General features: G+C 47.0%; 1 protein-coding gene across 1 annotated transcript in view; it reads left to right on the top strand.

The window, feature by feature from the left end:
* The first annotated feature begins 1,835 nt into the window (after positions 1-1,835).
* FPGS (folylpolyglutamate synthase) overlaps positions 1,836-19,823 on the top strand; it is a 45,361-nt gene continuing 27,373 nt past the window's right edge. The window contains 4 exon segments of the mRNA XM_079962085.1: positions 1,836-1,955; positions 1,957-2,100; positions 12,103-12,231; positions 12,429-12,482. Coding sequence (XP_079818211.1) covers positions 1,851-1,955; positions 1,957-2,100; positions 12,103-12,231; positions 12,429-12,482 — 432 coding nt within the window. The 5' untranslated portion in view covers positions 1,836-1,850.

Below are 19,823 nucleotides of genomic sequence, written 5' to 3' on the forward strand. Positions count from 1 at the left end.
AAAAGCACATCTGAGTAGCATTGTAGTAGGACATGGCTCAAGCATATCTGAGTCATAGGCTAACCAAACAAACAAACAAACCCAGGGTGAGACTCTGTACGGAATGCAGCCTCCAGTGACCTCTGTTTAGTTGTAGTTTAACTAGTTTTGGGAACTGTTAGGCTGCCTGGCATGCGTTCTGCCACAGGGCAGAAGGAATGATCAGACCTTCCTTCTGGAGAGTCATAATGGAAAGAAGAAAGTTCAAAGAAACATACAAGGTAAATTTGCCTTCGTCCTACCTAGGTGGAGGTCTGAACAATGTGAAATCTATTTTTCAAAAAGCTTAACCAATGTGAAATCTGCCCCTAGAGATTTAAAAAAAAAAAGATTGTGGTCATAATAAATAGTCTTCCTAATGCTTAGTCAGTATCTCCTTTCTTGCAATTTCAATCAGTTGGTTCGGGTCCCGTACTCTGGAGCAGCAAGAACAAGCTTGTTGTCGTCCATGTGACAGCTCTTCAGATATCTGGAGATGTTAGATATACAGTACTGTATCAGTGTAAACTACAGAACCGGCTACCTCAGAATGTGGAGTGGGCATTTCTCCACCGGAGAGTGAGATTTTTTGGGGGTACAGTATTATTATTATTATTTCATTTTATAATGTATATAAAACAGAGAAAACAATTATAACAACAGGCAAATATTAAAAGATGAAAAACAATCAAATAGGCATGTAGAGTGAGTTATTGCACACGAGTTTAAAAAACAAAGCCCAAGAGAAGACTATCAACTTGTATCAGGTCATGAAGTCAAGTTTCAGATTTGCCAGGCTTTTGTGATGAAGCGTGTATTGAAAGTGGTGGTTCCAGTGTATATGTCATAAAAGAATGCCAAATCATCTAAAATGTGTCTGGAACTTCTAGTCCTTGTAAAAATTTCAAATTATGTCTGATTTTCTCCATTATAGCTATTTTCCAGAGTGAGCAGTACTAAGCATCCGGTGTAAGATTTTGGGCTGCTTTCCACTGAGTTGCAACCACTCATCATGCTGCCAAGATCATATATAAGACCAATTCTTTTGACAATATATCATCAAAAATATCTGGCAACATTAATTTTGGGCAGCGAACAATGCTTTAATTTCTGTCGAAATTAAATCCCAAAAATCTCACACCAACCGACATTCCTGTAAATGATAATATGCACCAATATTATCACCCTCCAAGAATTAGGTGATATAAAACATTTCTGGCATTTGCAAAGGGCTATAATACCATTTGTGCAGTAATTTTAATGAGTCTTCTCTAAGGATTTTAAGGGTTGCGATTCCCAAATTTTATTTCAGTCCCTGGGAATAATTTGTATGCCAATATCCAGCTCCCATATCTTTTTAAGGAGTTCCATAATTATACTGAGAAATGTGATGTACAATTTCAAAACCGATCTCTTCTTCCCCCAACCCCCATCATGCTTAAATAAATTTTCAAATTGTGTTACGGGTCTCAGTGGACCTTGTGTTTCTATATGTTCTTTTAGAACGAAACCGTGAATTTGATTGAAACAAATCCAGTTTGTGTTAAATGCTTAGCTGTCAACGTTTCCCTTTTTTTTAAGGGAAATTCCCTTATTCCGAATAGGATTCCTCGCAAGAAAAGGGAACAGTTGACAGTACCTTTCACGGAGAAACAGCCCTGCGCCCGTGCGCGCACCTCTCTGCAACTTCTTACCTCTACCTGTGGTTTGATCTAAAGTGAGGGACGAGGGAGGGGGCGGGGCAAGAAAGGGAATCGCCCTTCCCAAAGATGGCCGGGTTGGTTCTACTGGTTGCTTCTGCGCAAAACGTTCTCTTACTACCACCCGCAAAGATGGCCGCTCCGGCTTCAGGGCCGCTTCCGCGCCTGCGCGCAGCCGGGACGGTTTCGCGGCGTGGTGCGGCCGCGGCTTACGATCGGCTTGGGGAAGTTGTGCTTTGGGGGGGAGGCGCCTGCGATGGGCTCGCGCCGGGTCCGCGCTCTGCACCTGGCCTTCCTCCAGCAGCGGGTGCTGGCTCCCCGTCTGGGCGCCCGGAGGTGGCTCAGCGCCCGCCCGGCCCACGCGCCCAGGATGGAGTACCAGGTGAGGCAGCGCCGGGGCGCCGGAGACCCCCTCGCAAGCCCGGCGGGGGTTGCGTCAGCCGGAGGGCAGGCAGGGATCCTCTTCCCACTCTCGCACCTGCTGCAACTATTGGTCGGTGGGCTGGTTCCGTGAAGGGGGAGTGCAAGCGACTCCCCCCCCCCCCAAAGCAACGGAAGCCTCGGCAGTAAAACACACACATGCAATTCCCCCCGACCCCGCTTTTGAAAGTTAAAGATATTAAACAAGCAAACAAGGAAAAACCAGTTTTAAAATTCGCACCAGCATTTCTAAGCGTCCGGGCAGCCACGAGTAAGCAGGAATGCTTTTTGCGCGCGCCAAAAAAGATTGCGGCGTGGACGCCTGCTTGAGCTGCTTCCCTGTTTTGCTTTGTTTCATATTTCATTTCATTTCATTGGTGTGCGCGTGGTTAGTGATTTCTAACGTTGGCACCGAATTTTAATTCGGTTTCTTTCCGTTGCATTAGCTTTCTGGGCTGCAGTCCTGTTTTGTTTTGTTTTATTGGTGTGTTCATGTGTAGGGGGGATTCTAGTGCTGGATATTAATTGGATTTCTTTACGTTAGTTTTATAGGCTGTCTCCCTACCTTTTATTTTTCAAGTTCAGCCCTGGCGACTTGCAGACGCAAGGAATGAATTGCATTCGAAGCCGAATGTATTGCACATTGCGGAGGGGACGGGGACCCGACTTTATACTGTACTTTCTTGCGCAGTAGATTCCGAGCCAGAAAGGGAAGGAACAAAACTATAGTGGCGAATCTACTACTACTACTACTACTACTACTACTACTATTATAATTTTGAAATAGGTAGTTGTATTAGTTTTTCCACAGATAAACAGTAACCGCAAACAAAAGAAAGCAAAATTGGAGTACATGTTTGTCAGTTAGAAGCAAATCACTTTTAAAACAAGGGAGGGAGATATAGCTAGGTGATCGGAAGACCTGGCTCTCTTGAGGCATGTGCTTCCACATGTTTTTAGACTCCAAATCCCATCATCCTTTGCTGCTGGCTTTTCTGGCAAGGCATGAAGGGAGTCCAGCAGCGCCTGGAGGGTTGCACGTTCCCTGCTCTTAAGACCTCAGCAACAGATGTCTGTGGTCCGTTTTTTTTAGGTGGCAATTCGAGGGGCTGAACTTGGGGAGGGGGCTTTTGTATGCAAAGTGGTGTGCTCTTTTGTTGATCTGGCTGGCCCCACAACCCAGCCTTCACTGACTGGTGCCCTCCAGATGTTTTGAACTGTTTCCATCAGCCCCTAGCAAGCACATTTTGGACTCAGGTGGCAGTAGTAGTGCTCTGAGGAAGCATTCCCTGTTCTCAGTGGTCGATTTTGTTGTGATTTTATGCTTCCCACACCACAATTGGCCCCACAGGGTTTTTTTTTTTGTAGCCACTTAACTTGTTTCAGGTTAACATTCAATGCCTTTTTGTGTGTGTGTCCGTCCATCCATTTTAAACGCTGTATCCCAAAAGGCAGCCAGTCTGGTGTCCTCAATATGTTGTTAAACCACATCTTCCATTCCTGACCTTTTCCCAAGCTGACTGGGGCAGATGGGAGCCGGAGTCCATCAATATCTTGAGAGCCACTGATTAGCCACCCGTGTGTCAGTTGAATTTTTCAGGCATTGTCCACAGGGCTGGGCAATATTTGGCTTTCAACATCGCAATAAATCACTACCTAAACATTGCGATATTCCAATGTATCACAATGTCTGAAACAAGGATGGAAAGCAAACATGGTAATGTCTTGACAACTGCTACTACTGCTACTAAAGCAGATACATTTTTACTAACCTTTAATCATAGTGAATACAAATAATCTGGGAAAATATTCCCGGGGGGGGGGGGGGATTTAAATTTGATGTATAAATAAAAATAAACTCATGATTTCATGCTTCAGCTAAACCATTAAAGATCTCTGGAGAATATATTAATGTTCTATGTAGTTTTAAGGGCATTAGATTTAGTAAAATAATGTTAATTACTTGCATATGATAAAAAAATTATTTTCAACTAATTTAAGAGTTATTTAAGTACAGTGGTACCTCAGGTTACATACGCTTCAGGTTACATACGCTTCAGGTTACAGACTCCACTAACCCAGAAATAGTGCTTCAGGTTAAGAACTTTGCTTCAGGATGAGAACAGAAATCGTGCTCTGGCGGTGCGGCGGCAGCGGGAGGCCCCATTAGCTAAAGTGGTGCTTCAGGTTAAGAACAGACCTCCAGAACGAATTAAGTACTTATCCCAAGGTACCACTGTAATTTACAGTAATTTACACATGCAGTACAGTAATTCACGCATGTAATTTACACATGCCCCCCCATGACACACTCCACACCTCACATATCCCCTCCCCTCCCCATCCCACCCCTACTTTTTCTTCCAAAATCACCACCACCACCTCATGAGCTGCTTCCTAAGCTTGGGAGGGTAGTTTTGGTGGAAGCGATTCTGCATCTTACTTAGGCAAACATTCGCCATGCAACCTGGTTTGTGAAGCAGGAGCTGGCAGCAGATCTGTGGTTTTTTATTTGTTTTTAAGCCTATCCGGCTTCTCCACTCCCTTCACAAAGTTGTCGGAGGCAGGGTGGGAAGGTGGAATGAGGATGAAAGGGATTTCCTAATCGATTTCATCAGAGCAGCTCAATGCGGACAATTTTTTGCCAAGGAGAGAGGCGTGTTAATAGGGAGAGGAAGCCAGCTCTGACAAGGCTGCCGCAGACGGGTGCATGCATTCTCACACACAGAGAGAGGAGGGAGGGAAAGAGGCTTAAACAACATAACCTACCAGCCTCGTGCTCCTAGCCTAGTTCTAAAACAAAAAAATTATGGTGTCTGCTCTAAGGATACTGTAGTTCCCAGTCATTCTGCCTTCATTTGTGAGTGCCTGCTCTTGTGGTTTGCTGCCCCCTGCAGGAGAGAGCTAAGCCAGCAAAGCTATACAATTTGTGGGAATTATGAGCATAGTGACAATCAGCTTCACGGTTTTCCCCACATGATTAGCAATATATCTCCAGGTAGAATGTTATGCAAAAGCTATCATGATGTGGACTTTTTTTTCTTAATTGGGTTTTATAAACAAGAATAATGTTATGCAAACAAGTATACCAAGTTTTCTCATGTCATTTGTATACAGTCATACCTCATGTTACGTTTGCTTCGTGATATGTTTTTTCAGGTTGCGTCCTGCGGCGACCCAGAAGTACCGGAAAGGGTTACTTCCGGGTTTCGCTGCTTGCGCATGCACAGGCGTGCAAAATGACGTCATGTGCAGAAGTGGCAAATTGCAACCTGCATGTGCACAGACGCACCACTGTAGGTTGCGTTCTATTCATGTTTCGAACGGGCCTCTTGAACGGATCCCGTTTGAAACCAGAGGTACCACTGTATCACAAAAATAGCATGATAAATGTGGAAAAGTATCTACAACATATGTTTCATTATTAGTGGTCCGTGTGCAGGTTCTTGGTTCATGAATTGGCTTAAACCAGTGGAGGCCAACCTTGGCCCTCCAGCTGTTTTGGGACTACAATTCCCATCATCCCTGACCACTGGTCCTGTTAGCTAGAGACGATGGGAGTTGTAGTCCCAAAACAGCTGGAGGGGCAAATTTGGCCATCACTGGTTTAAACAATTAAGAAAGAAAGAAAGAAAGAAAGAAAGAAAGAAAGAAAGAAAGAGGGGAGGGGGGAATGGTGAGTGGGGTGGGGTCCGGTGGTTATGCTTCTATTCTTCTACTTAGTGGCAGGGTCAGCATTACTTATATGGGCTCTCTTACTGTTCACTTGTTGTATTTCCGTGGTGGTGAGAGAGGGTGGACTTTAAATAATATATAGAAAAATTGTCCAGGCCTAATTGTCTTATCTCCCCACAGATAGAAACTACACATATCAGTAAGAGAGCATTGAGTAAAAATCTATACAGTGGTACCTCGGGTTACATACGCTTCAGGTTACATATGCTTCAGGTTACAGACTCTTCTAATCCAGAAATAGTGCTTCAGGTTAACAACTTTGCTTCAGGATGAGAACAGAATTCATGCTCCGGCGGCGTGGCGGCAGCAGGAGGCCCCATTAGCTAAAGTGGTGCTTCAGGTTAAGAACAGTTTCAGGTTAAGAACGGACCTCCGGAATGAATTATCGTATTTTTTGCTCTATAAGACTCACTTTTTCCCTCCTAAAAAGTAAGGGGAAATGTGTGTACGTCTTATGGAGCGAATGCAGGCTGCACAGCTATCCCAGAAGCCAGAACAGCAAGAGGGATTGCTGCTTTCACTGCACAGCGATCCCTCTTGCTGTTCTGGCGTCTGAGATAAAGAATATTTTTTCTCTTGTTTTCCTCCTCCAAAAACTAGGTGCGTCTTGTGGTCTGGTGCGTCTTATAGATCGAAAAATACGGTAAGTACTTAACCCGAGGTACCACTGTACTGATTTTTATTTTAATTTACTACATTTATATCCTACCTTTCCTGTCTGCTTCCGGGGAACTATTTTCTGCTTCTTTTTAACATTGAGTATTTTTCCAAATGTGCAGCCTTAAGCAGTATAGTCAGTGCATTGTCTCATGGCCCTGCATGTGAGTTGGGTGAGGTGGAGGAGAAGCGAGAAAGTGATGAATGTGGCCAGAACTAGAAGCAAGAGTGCTTTTAGCACATTGCCTGCTCCTGGCCTATTGCCGCCTGAGGCATCTTTATCAACTTGCCTTTACAAGCATGTCACTCCCTGCTGGGATATTCATGGTAACTACTCAATAGAAGTTATATTGGCCCTACTCAATAGATATGTCGAACTAGGGTATAGGGATGTGGGTGGCGCTATGGTCTAAACCACTGAGCCTCTTGGGCTTGCTGATTAGAAGGTCGGCGGTTCGAATCCCCGCGACGGGGTGAGCTGCTGTTGCTCTGTTCCAGCTCCTGCCAACCTAGCAGTCTTGAAAGCACACCAAAAAGTGCAAGTAGGTACTGCTCCGGCGGGAAGGTAAACAGTGTTTCCATGCGCTGTTCTGGTTTCAGTGTTCCGTTGTGCCAGAAGTGGCTTAGTCATGCTGGCCACATGGCCCAGAAAAACTGTCTGCAGACCAACGCCGGCTCCCTTGGCCTGTAAAGTGAGATGAGTGTCATTCGTGACTGGACTTAACTGTCAGGGGTCCGTTACCTTTACCTTTTTAACTAGGGTATATCAATTTCAGTGTGTCTGCTGTCAAGAAAACTTAGTTGAGTGAAATCTAATGTTTTTAATTGTTTTTAGAAGTCTTAAAAAAGTCTTTAAAATTATTAATGCTCTGGTTGCCACCTGGGGCTCCTTCAGAAGGAGCAGGATATAAATTGAATAAATAATAATAAATACATAATGTGTGCTTGGGGCCTGAGATCTTTGTACCCATTTTACATAGCTGGCTGCGGTGCCTGATAAATTTCAAGTTTCACATAATTGGTTTTTGTTTTTGTTTTGTAAAGGACATGGGTGGTGGAGGAACAGACTCTAAAAGAGCCATTATCAATCTGATACGATCTTGTGTACATTAAACATCGTCATATAAGCTAAGTAAGAAAGAATAAGGTAGACAGGTTGTTTAGTTTGATGGTTCATTTTTTGTTTCATCCTCACCTCTGCATCAGTGCAAATGTAAATCAGTGTGTGTTATTCCGTGGGGCCTCTTAAACTTGACGCAGCCTGGCCCTCAGCATGCCCTCATCTGGCCAAAGGACTGCCTGCCTGAGGTGAAACTCAAAACCCAACGTCCACTGTACTAAATCTAGCTGTTTCTTTATTAGGCCACGCCAGCTGATCATAACCTATAATTTGGAGGTGGGAGGAGAGATAAGAAGGAAAACAGGAGAACACTACACTAGTGACATGTTGTGAAGGAGTGGTTGGCTGCTGCTTGGTTGCGTAGGAGTACATAGCTTCCCTCAGAATTCAGGAAGTTTCCTTATCCTGAGTCGGACCACTGACAGTCTAGCCTAGTGGCTGGCAATAGCTCTCTGGAGTTTCAGGCAGGGACCCGCCGGGGCCTTCCGCCTGGAAGCAGATGCTCCACCACTGAGCTATGGCCCTTCACTTAAAGAGAAAATAAAATTCCAGCCCTCTTGCTTCTGTATGGGTTGAAGCTGCCATATGCTGAGCCAGGGCATTTGTTCCATCTAGCTCAGCATAGTCTACACCAGCCTTTCTCAAGCTGTGGGTCTCCAGATGTTGTTGAACTACAACTCCCATCACCCCTAGCTTGCAAGGCCAGAGCTCAGGGATGATGGGAGTTGTAGTCCAACAACATCTGGGGACCCACAGCTTGAGAAACGCTGGTCTACACCATGGGTAGGCAAACTAGGGCCCAGAGGCAGGATCCGGCCCAATCGCCTTCTAAATCCAGCCCACGGACAGTCCGGGAACTAGCGTGTTTTTACATGAGTAAAATGTGTCCTTTTATTTAAAATAAATGGGTTATTTGTGGGGCATAGGAGTTCGTTCATTCCCGTCCCCCCCCAATATAGTCTGGCCCCCCATAAGGTCTGAGGAACAGTGGACGGGCCCCCTGCTGAAAACGTTTGCTGACTCCTGGTCTACACGGACGAGCAGCAGCTCTCCAGAGCTTAAGGCAAGGGATTTCCACAGCCCTCATTCGAGAGTCCTTTAAATTGGACATGGGACCTTTTGCTTGCAATGCCTTTCTACGAGCGCACAGTCCGACCACCTTTGCGCGGGAATAGCCTGATCTTCACCTCGCCTCGTGAGCTCAGCGTGCGTATTGTAATCCTGCATCCCTGTGCCAGCAAGTACAGTATCTCACATACAAGGCAAATGAGGAAGTTGCTTATTATAGCAGTGGATAGCCCTGTTACCCACCAGCTTGTAGCAGAGATATGCAGCCTATTTTTGAACATGCTTCTATCCCTGTCCACTTAAATTGCTTTTCTGCAGAAAGCAGGTAAGGAGCTTGTTTCCCTCCAAGGTAAAAGGTAAAGGTAAAGGATGGTTAAGTCCAGTCAAAGGCGACTATGGGGTTGCGGCGCTCATCTGGCTTTCAGGATGAGGGAGCCAGCGTTTGTCCACAGACAGCTTTCCGGGTCATGTGGCCAGCATGACTAAACCACTTCTGGCGCAACGGAACACCGAAACCTGAGCAGGGGCACGGTTACCCCATTCAGGACCAGGGAGTCTTCCACACCAGCCCACCCTCTGTCCCCCCAAAACAGTACTTATGTCTTGTCAGGATTCAACCTCAATCTGTTAGCTGCCATAAATCCACCAACTGCCTCCAAACACTCACACAGGACCTTCAGCACCCTCACTGGTTCTGATTTAAAGGAGAGGTAGAGCTGGGTATCATCCGCATACTGATGAACACTCAGCCCAAATCCCCTGATGATCTCTCCCAGCTCCTTCATGTAGATGTTAAAAAGCATGGGGGAGAGGACGAAACCTTAGGCACCCCACACAAGTGAGAGCCCAGGGGTCTGAACACTTATCCCCCAACACCATGTTCTGGACACAGCCCAGGAGGAAGGAGCGGAACCACTGCAAAACACTGCTCCCTGCCCCTGTAGATGGTCTAGAAGGATGTTATGGTTGATGGTATCAAAACCCGCTGAGAGATCCAGCGGAATGAGGAAACAGCTTTCACCCTTGTCCCTAGCCCGCCGGAGATCATCGACTAGCGTGACCAGTCTTATCTGGATCAAGCTTCAGTTTGTTGGCTCTCTTCCAGTCCATTACCATTTAACTTTTAAGATGGCAAATTTAGGATGATCTTGGCATTCATGTGAGAGGAAGCAGTTCTCTGGGGAAACTGACCTCCCAGCTGTTGTCAGACTACAACTCCCAGCATCTTAGGAATGCTGGCAGGGGCTGATGGGAGTTTGAGTTGGGGCTGATTTTCTACCCCTGGTGTACATCATTTTGACAGAAAAGGAAGCTGTACTATGAACATTTTAAGTCATTTTCAGGCTTATTAAAAGGACAGAATGAATAGCTTGCTGAGCTTTCCTTCTGGTCCACCTGGGGCCAATTATTCAACACCACCTTCTTCATGGAGTTTGTTCACCATAATTTCTCAGTCCCACTACAAATCTCAGTATCAGGCAAGATAAGAACAGACCTCCAGAACAAATTAAGTACTTAACCCGAGGTACCACTGTATTACAATAAAAAGCATACAAAAATCTGCAAATCGTGCCCTGTAAAACAGAAGAAAAACTTGGGTAGCAAAACAGCTTGGACCTGTTTACTCATGAGATTTCCTTGCCCCACGTGTGCCCACTCGCTTTGTACAGTGGGATTGGTGCTGCTACAGGTGCCAAACAACACCCGTCTTTCAATCGCTTAGTGTGGCAATGCCAACACTATGGAACTCCTGGCCTATTGAATTCAAGCAGGAGCCTTCACTCTACTCTTTTTCGTGCTTGCCAAGCCTACCCGGATGCTTAGAAAGTAGAAGTAATTTTAATCTGTTTTAGTATTTTCACTTCTGTATACTTTTTAAGGTTTGGTTGTGTTTTTTTCTTGATTTTACTTTTTTTTTTGTAAATGACTTTGAGGGTTTTTTTTTTTTTTTGTACAATCAAGTGGTGTATAAATCTTATGAAATAAATATGTAATAAATTAAACACATCCTGCAAAAATCTTCATAACTCTTCCAAAGTGCCTTAGAGGGAAGATAAAAGTTTTGTCTTCGGTCAGGGTCTCCTCTCTGATGCTTCTCTTGATCATAGCTGTCAACATTTCCCTTTTTAAAGTGAAATTCCCTTATTCCGAATAGGATTCCTCGCAAGAAAAGGGGAAAGTTGACAGCTATGCTCTTGATTTCCTCTTCCCTCCTCCCAGTCATAAGATTACTTATCTGCCTTTTAAAATGTGTGCTCATTTTGAGCACACCAGCAGCTTTGCTAATAGCCACTGGGTTCGTATCTTTTTGCTGAGTCCCCAGCTCCTTTCTCTTTGACTGCTCTGTGGCCTGAGTTCATTGATGGCCATGTTGGCAATGTGCCAGCTTCCCTCACTGCCCGTACAGTTTGCTTGGTGGAGGCAGGAAGAGCCTGTGCTTTTTCTGTTTCTTGGCTTGTTTTTTTTAATGTGCTTTGAGTTAACTGGTACTTTACGCCCCTAGACATGTGATTGAGCTGTTGAGGGAGAGGCACATGTGTCATAAGCTACAGGAAGGTCATTATCTTGTTTGTTGGGGGGGGGTGTAAACACTGACCACGTGCATGGAACTACTGGTGCGTTCAGAGGAGCAAGGAAGGCAGATTCCTCTCTCAAGAGGGATAGGGTGCGGATTCTCCAGCGGACCTGCCGCCTGTGGCAGAATTCAGACATGAAAAGGCAGAGGACCAGCTGGAAAGCAGGCGTTAAGAAAAGAGGTTCCTGTGCTCCTGTCCCCTGCTTTCTTGCCGCCACTGGAGTGCGCAGTGGGAATCTGGAACCATGGACAGGGGCATCACAATTCGAGGTTAATTTTTGGAATGAATGGGGCAGAGAGGAGATTGTTAGCATTGACCTGGAGTGGTTGATTTCTTGTTTTCCATAACAGAAGGATGAAAAACAGGTCTTGCGTTCAGGCACCAGCCTGGTTGCAATAGCCAACAATGAATTGTGTGCAGGCGAGTGAGTGGGTTGGTGGAGGAAATATGGGGTGCTCTGATTCCCTTCCACGCCCAGCATAGAAAGCTGATGGGCTATAGCTCAGTGGGTAGAGCATGTGCTTTGCTTGTAGTAGGTTCCCAAGTCCAGTCCTTGGGATCATTAAGTAGGTCTGGGAACAACCTAGGGAGCATCTGCCGGGCAGTGTAGACAGCTCTGAGGTAGATGAACCCTGTGGTCTCTGTACAAGTCAGTTCCCTCTGTTCCCATGGAATAAGGAGTAGTGCTTCCCCTTCCTCCTCAGCCAGCCAGTCAACTGTCTTTGCAGGCTAGTAACTGCTGTGTGGTTATTTACAAGGCTGACCAAAAGGGGGGAAGCAATTAACCACTGCCTCATATGCCTTCTAGGATGCCATTCGGACTCTGAATACGCTCCAGACGAACGCCAGCTACCTGGAACAAGTGAAACGGGAGCGAGGAGACCCCCAGGCGCAGCTGGAAGCCATGAAAGGTTTTTTGGAACGAAGTGGATTGAAGGTGAGGAGGTTGGGAAGCTTTTGGGAGGCCCCTGGTCATGATGTGATGCAGTCTTGATTTTTCTGGGGTTACTGATGGGATGGGGGAGAGGGAGGGCTGTCTATTAGCAGCCATTGCTGCCTGCACTGATGAGGTGGGGCGGCGGGCGAGTACCTGAACAGCTAAACTGAAAGGTTCATTCACTTTTTCTCCGGCAGGTCGAAGACCTGGATCAACTGAACATCATTCACGTCACTGGGACGAAGGGCAAGGTGAAAGGGGTTGCAGGGGGGAAGCAATACCTGGAATAGCTCCAAAGGCCTTGACAGATGGGGGAAATGTGGGGCAGTTTGCTGTGGGGAATTGAGAGTGCTCAGTTCCAGAGTGTTTGAATGACGTATGGCTTGGCGATGCATCAGTATTGTCCAAAACCAGTCTGAAGTCCACCTCGTGGTAATGGTTTCGTAGTATTTGATGTGGTGATATATCGTGACTCACAATGCGTGCATGTGCTATTCAAAAATCACGATGTGGGAAAAACCGTGAGTTTGGTCATTGCTCCTCTCCTGATTCCTGCTGCCCCTCAACTCTCCTCTGTCTCCTGCAGCGAATCACAAGAGCAGGTGCTGAAGAAAGCAGCCTACCTGGGAACTTTCCTCATGAGCTTCTTGTTTTAAGTGCAGGCGCCAGGCTGGTAGGCGGTTGAGGGAGACGCAGTCCGAGCTAGCTCCAAGCTTCTTGCTGGGAGTCCCTTTTCCCTTCCTTCCTCTTTCTTTGGGCTATCTCTGCTTGCCCACAAGACCCTGACACCCGAGCCATACCGGGGTCCTCACAAGAGCAGGAAGCCCTTTCGGCCTCGCCTCCCCAGACCCCCTTCCAGTTGTTGCCCAGCCCTGCCATTTGAACTGCTGCTGCCCTCAGCTGGGGCTCTCTTGAAAGCTGCTGCTAGTCCCGTGGAAAAATAAACTGGGCTATTTACTTCTGAGTTAAAGAAAATAAAAATAAACCTTGCCCTCTTTTTAAGCTTCTTTAACAACAACAACAACTGTTGTTATTATTATTATAATAATATTTGTACCCCACTCATCTGAATGAGTTGCCTCAGCCCCTCTGGGTGGCTTCCAAGAAATATAAATGCATAATCAAACATTATAAAGCTTCCCTATACAGGACTGCCTTCAAATGTCTTGACATATGACAGGAGGGCATTCCTAGGGAGGTCGCCATTACCGAGAACGCCCTCTGCCTAGTTCCCTGTAACCTCACTTCTCACAGAGAAGGTTCTCAGAGCTATATCCAGTGTCCAGGCTAAACAACAGGGGTGGAAATGCTCCTTCAAGTTTACTGGGTTGAGGCCATTTAGGGCTTTACAGGTCAACACCAACACTTGTTGTGCTGAGATACGTACTGGGAGCCAGTGCAGATCATCTGGAACCCGTGTTATATGGTCCCAGCGGCCGCTCCCAGTCACCAGTGTAGCTGCCACATTCTGGATTAGTTATAGTTTCCAAGTCATCTTCAAAGTTAGCTTCACATAGAGCATGTTGTGGTAGTCCAAGTGGGAGATAACCAGAACATGTACCACTCTGGCAAGACAGTGCACAGGAAGATAGGGTTGCAGCTGGTGTACCAAATGGAACTTGTAGACAACTGCCCTGGATACAAAATTGACCTGCATCTTCATGGACAGTTGTGCATCTAAAAAGACCCTCAGATTGTGTACCTGGACCTTCAGAGGCACAGTTACCCCATTCAAGACCAGGGCATTTCCCACACTGGCCCTCCTCCGTCCCCCAATACTTCTGTCTTGTCGGGATTCCACCTCATTATATTGACTGCCATCCATCGCCCAATTGTCTACAGATACCCACACAGGATGTTCACTGCCTTCACTGGTTCTGATTTATATGAGAGGTAATAATAATAATAATAATAATTTTTATTTATACCCCGCCCTCCCCAGCCAAGGCCGGGCTCAGGGCGGCTAACAAGCAATAATAAAAACAAGTTGAATGAATACAACTTAAAAACAAGATTAAAATACAACAATTAAAATATTGAAACATTAAAATATTAAAATATTAAAATGCAGCATCATCACAGGAGGAGAAAGGAAAAAGAAAAAAGAAAGAGGGGGAGGGAATCAAATTGGCTCCAAGCCAAAGGCCAGGCGGAACAACTCTGTCTTACAGGCCCTGCGGAAAGAAATCAGATCCTGCAGGGCTCTGGTCTCATGAGGCAGATCGTTCCACCGGGCTGGAGCCAGTCTTGAAAAGCCCTGGCTCTGGTTGAAGCTAATCTAACTTTCTTAGGGCCCTGGACCACTAGGGTGTTGCTATTTATGGACCTTGAGGCTCTCCGTGGGGCATACCGGGAGAGGTGGTCCTGTAGGTACGAGGGTCCTAGGCCGTGAAGGGCTTTAAAGGTCAAAACCGGCACCTTAAATCTGACCCTGTGCTTCACCGGGAGCCAGTGCAGCTGGAAAAGCACTAGGTGAATATGCTTCCATGGCAGAGACCCTGTGAGGAGCCTCGCTGCTGCATTCTGCACCCGCTGGAGTTTCTGGGACAGCTTCAAGGGCAGCCCCACGTAGAAAGAATTACAGTAGTCAAGTCTGGAGGTGACCGTCGCATGGATCACTGTGGCCAGGTCGGGGCGGGAAAGGTAAGGGACCAACTGCTTGATGCGGCGAAGGTGGAAAAATGTCGCCTTGGCTGTTGCTGTAACTTGCGCCTCCATGGAAAGGGAGGCATCAAGGATTACACCCAAACTCTTAACGGAAGACAATGGTACTAATTGGGGCCCCGCAAGAGAAGGGAGTTGGTCCCTCATCCCCATGCCATCCCGACCCAGCCATAGGACCTATGTCTTCGAAGGATTTAGTTTCAATTGGCTGCCATGAAACCATCCAGCCACAGCTACCAAGCATCTGGTCAGTGTGTCCGCGGCTGAGTCGGTGTGGCCATCCATCAGCAGATAGAGCTGAGTGTCCTCAGCATATTGGTGACAGCCCAGCCCCAACCCCCAGATAATCTCTGTCCATGGCTTCATATAAATACTAAGAAGCATGCAGGAGAGGACAGAGCCCTGTGGCACCCCACAAGTGAATGCTCAGGAGTCCAAACATTGACCCCCAACACCACTTTATGGACACAACCCAAGAGGAAGGAGTAGAACCACTGCATAACAGTGCCCTCAGCTCCCAACCTGCCTAGATGGTCCAGAAGGATGCCATGGTCATTGGTATCAAAGCCGCTGAGAGATCCAGCGGAACGAGGAAACAGCTTTCACCCTTGTCCGTAGCCCGCCGGAGATCATCGACCAGCATGACCAAGACGGTTTCCATCCTGTGATGGGGCCTGAATCCCAAATGGAAGGGATCCAAATAGTCCACATCCTCCAGACATACCTGGAGTTGTTCAGGGACCACACAATCATCTTGCCCAGGAATGAAAGATGGGATTGGGCAATAATTGGCTACAAACCACCTGAAAGAGTCTCCTAGTACTGTTTTCTGCAGATGCAGTAGAGGTGGTGAAGAAGGTCCACTTGGTAGGCTAGATATTGAGCTCTAACCTATGTTTGGTCCGATTTGGAATGTGTTTTTCTTCACTGGCCCTCTAGCCATCTCAATGATTGTTTCATTGCCTTCAGCTCCAGGGGAAACCACAGGGCCCTTCCAGGCTCCATGCAGTCAGAGGACACTTCAGAGCCAGACAGTTTGCATTCCAGTGTGCCACCAGGGAATCAACTAAAAGGCAATCAGCATGGGATAATACATCCCCTACCACTCTCTGGGAGCCATTTGGGTCCATTAAGTAGCAGGGATGGACCATTTGAATTGGTCTCACCTCTCTGTGTAGGGGAAGGGTCGCGGAGAAGTCCAGTTGCACCAGGAAGTTCTCTGACCATGGCACTTCTTTTGTTCCACTGGAACTTAGTGTCAGATCACCCACATCCATAGAGGTAAACACCAGGTCTATGGCATGTCCGTGGCTATGGGTTGGAGCAAACCTTTTCAGGGACAGCCCCATGGAGGCCATGCTTTACACAAAGTCCTGAGAGTCCCCTTGTAAGGTTATGTCGGCATGATTGTTAAAATCCCCCAGGACAGGGGTCTGCAACCCGCGGCTCCGGAGCCGCATGTGGCTCTTTTACCCCTTTGCCGCGGCTCCGGGGCGGATACTAGCGAGGGGAGTAGGCACATTGTGCGCGCCGACACTCCCCACTGTGGCAGGCGCTGTACTGGCTGTGACGTCGCATGGGGGCAGTGCGTGCGTTAGTCACGCACCGTCCCGACGTCACCTTCCCGCCCGCCCGCCCGCTACATTGTAAGGGGCATGCATGCTGGTCACTGTTTTGAAGGGGAGTGAAGAACACACACAAACAAAAGGTAACTTGTTAATTTAACGTTTATTTCTATGAGGAGGAGTAATTCTGAGGGGTCAAACAAAGAAATAATAATAAAAAGTGACAAAAAAGTTATTTTTATAATGACGAGTTTTGCAGCTCCCAGTTTTTTTTTCGTCGGAAACGGGTCCAAGTGGCTCTTTTTGTCTTAAAGGTTGCAGACCCCTGCCCCAGGACAACCAAACTAGGCGTCTCCAGGGGAACATGTCTCATGACCCGAATCAGCTCTGGCAGGGAATCCTTGGTGCAGCAAGGAGATAGGTCCACAATAGGAATGCTGTACTGCTCCTATTGCCTAAGTTCTAGAACATGGACTCAGAAAACTGGGTCTCTCTCCCTAATAGGATACCTGATGATAACTAATAACTTCCTAAAAATCACTGCCACCCCCCTTCCCACTCACATGCCCTGGGTTGCTGTGCATAAGAGAAACCTGGTAGACAAGCAGGAGCAAGAACATCTGCTATGTCTAACCAAGTTTCTGTTATACGTGCCAGGTCAACTCCTCCATCCATGTTCAAATTATGGATGGCAGTGGTCTTATGAATCTTTGACCTGGCATTGCACAGCAGCACCTTAAGGTCATGTGGGACACCCTGGTTGATACCTGTATCCTTCTAGTCAGGACCAGACCTGGAGGCAATGGCTAAACCTGCCTCCTTGGTAATGACATGGAGCAACTCCTCCTCCTGCCCCAATCACTGAGATTGGTTATCCCAATGCATTCCTCCCCCCCCCCCCCCCCCGTGGAACCTTCCCCAGACATGTTGGCTAGGACCCACTCCTGGGACAGCCCTGTCCCTCTCCCCTTAAATAACTTTTATAATTTAACTAACATAAATAACTAAGCTAAAAATACAAATGCAAACTAACATGAGCATTTCACAATTACCCCCACCCCAAGAAATACACCCCCAATTAAAACTCTACATTAAAACAATTGAAACAATTAAAAACAGCTTAAAATATTTCACAGCCAATGGCTCCTTCCTCCCTTCTCCCCTTCTGTGTTTGTGTCTCCCTCGTGTCTATTAGGGAACATTTTCTCATCTTGCCTTTGATATCTATGCTACTAATTACTCCTACAGCTTTAATTTTTTTGAAAATGTGCTAATTTAAAAATTACCTGTATTATACAATAACAGCCATAGCAATATGTTAAAGGGAAGTTAAATTTTGTAAGTTTTAGACCCCTAAGTAGTAGCAGTTGCCAGGGGATTACCCGGTTTGCCTCTACAGAGTTCCATCCTTATTTCAGACATCGTTCTGTATCGGTATATCGCAATGTTTAGCTGTTGATATATCACGATCCTGAAACCAGACATCGCCCAGCCCTCATGCAGCCCTTTTCATTTCTGGCCTCGGTGTATGTCAGATGCTCATTTCAGTCTGTCAATCTCCACGCCGTTTCAAGTAGCAGAACTTTCTCTGTTATCTAGGAGAGTGCATACAAGCCCTGCTTTTCCTGTAGGTACTTAATGCTGTTTCCAGTCCACCATTCTGTTCTCATTTTTACATAGTGCTATGCTGTTTCAGCCACCCAAAAATCCTAACTGCACCTCTAGTGGTGGAGCCCCAGAATTGTACAAAAAGGTACAATGGAACTACTGCGCTTTATTGTGGGTCTTCAAAAGATGATTTCTGAGAAACAAAGTTGTCCTTCAGCTGTGGGTTTTTAGGGGCTTCTGTTTTGTTACCTCAGGAGAGCCATCCCTTATCTCACTTTAACCAACACATGTCTCTCATGTGGAAGGGGTTTGTGAAGACGGAACAATCCTTACTCCCTGGACAGAAGCAGCGGGAGGGGAGGGGGCTGCATGCATTTCACTCTGCTATTTTGCTGCAAGTGTATTGCATCTCCTAAAGCCGGACGGAGGGCTCTGGGACCCTGCAGCTTCCTTCCCAAAGCCAGGCACCTTGCTTAGCCGCAGTGCGGGATTTGGAGTACTGGATGTTTCTCTGCACAGGGTGCTGACGTAATGTGGTATGAAATCAAGATGGTCCAGTTGGGGGCGCCAAATATTGGCCTCCACAGGCGCCATTTTATGAAGATTACAAAGGCCCTTCCATTTTGTTTGGCCTTTGGAGGACAGTGCAAGGGCTCTGGGATGCTGTCAGAGCCCTGACACCACCTTCCCAAAGCCGGAAGTGGTGTTGAGGTGCTGCAAAATTGAGAAGATCCACTTGGGGGCCCCAAATATTGGCCTCCACAGGCGCCATTTTATGGAAGATTACAAAGGCCCTTCCATTTTGTTTGGCCTTGGGAGGACCGCGCAAGGGCTCTGGGATGCTGTCAGAGCCCTGGCACCACCTTCCCAAAGCCGGGGAATCAAATATTGGCCTCCACAGGACGCCATTTTATGGAAGATTACAAAGGCCCTTCCATTTTGTTTGGCCTTGGGAGGACCGCGCAAGGGCTCTGGGATGCTGTCAGAGCCCTGGCACCACCTTCCCAAAGCCGGGGAATCAAATATTGGCCTCCACAGGACGCCATTTTATGGAAGATTACAAAGGCCCTTCCATTTTGTTTGGCCTTGGGAGGACAGTGCAAGGGCTCTGGGATGCTGTCAGAGCCCTGACACCACCTTCCCAAAGCGGGGTGCCAAAGATTGGCCTCCACAGGACGCCATTTTATGGAAGATTACAAAGGCCCTTCCATTTTGTTTGGCCTTGGGAGGACGGCTCTAGGGCTCTGGGATGTTACCAGAGCCCTGGCACCGCCTCCCTCAAGCTGAAGGTGGTGCTGAGATGCCGCAAAATTGAGAAGATGCATAGCTGTGAGGATCCACTTGGAGGCGCCAAATATTGGTCTCACAGGGTCAATTTTATGGAAAATTACAAAATCCCTTTTGTCTGGTTTTGGGAAGGCGTCACAAGGGCTCTGGGATGCTGCCAGAGCCCTAAAGCCGCCTTCACAGAGCCAGGCAGATTCGGCACTTTGGAACTTTTCCTATACAGGGGCTGTACAGGAAAGCTTTTATGAAAGACTATTTTGTCTGTGTCTCCCTCGTGTCTATGCCCCCCCTCGGTATGTTTCCCATTTTCTTCCCCTTACGCTGAACTCTCCTCAGTTCTCCCCTAGCCCTTCTGCTTTCTCACACATTTGTTCCCGAACCCTATGCTGCTTTATGTGCTTCCCCCACTTCCCTTCTCTTCCCTCCCAGCCACCCCCACTAGCGATTACACAGGGTTGGGGGGGAGTG

This window comes from Podarcis cretensis (genome assembly GCF_951804945.1).
Source record: "Podarcis cretensis genome assembly, chromosome: Z".
Lineage (NCBI taxonomy): Eukaryota > Metazoa > Chordata > Lepidosauria > Squamata > Lacertidae > Podarcis > Podarcis cretensis.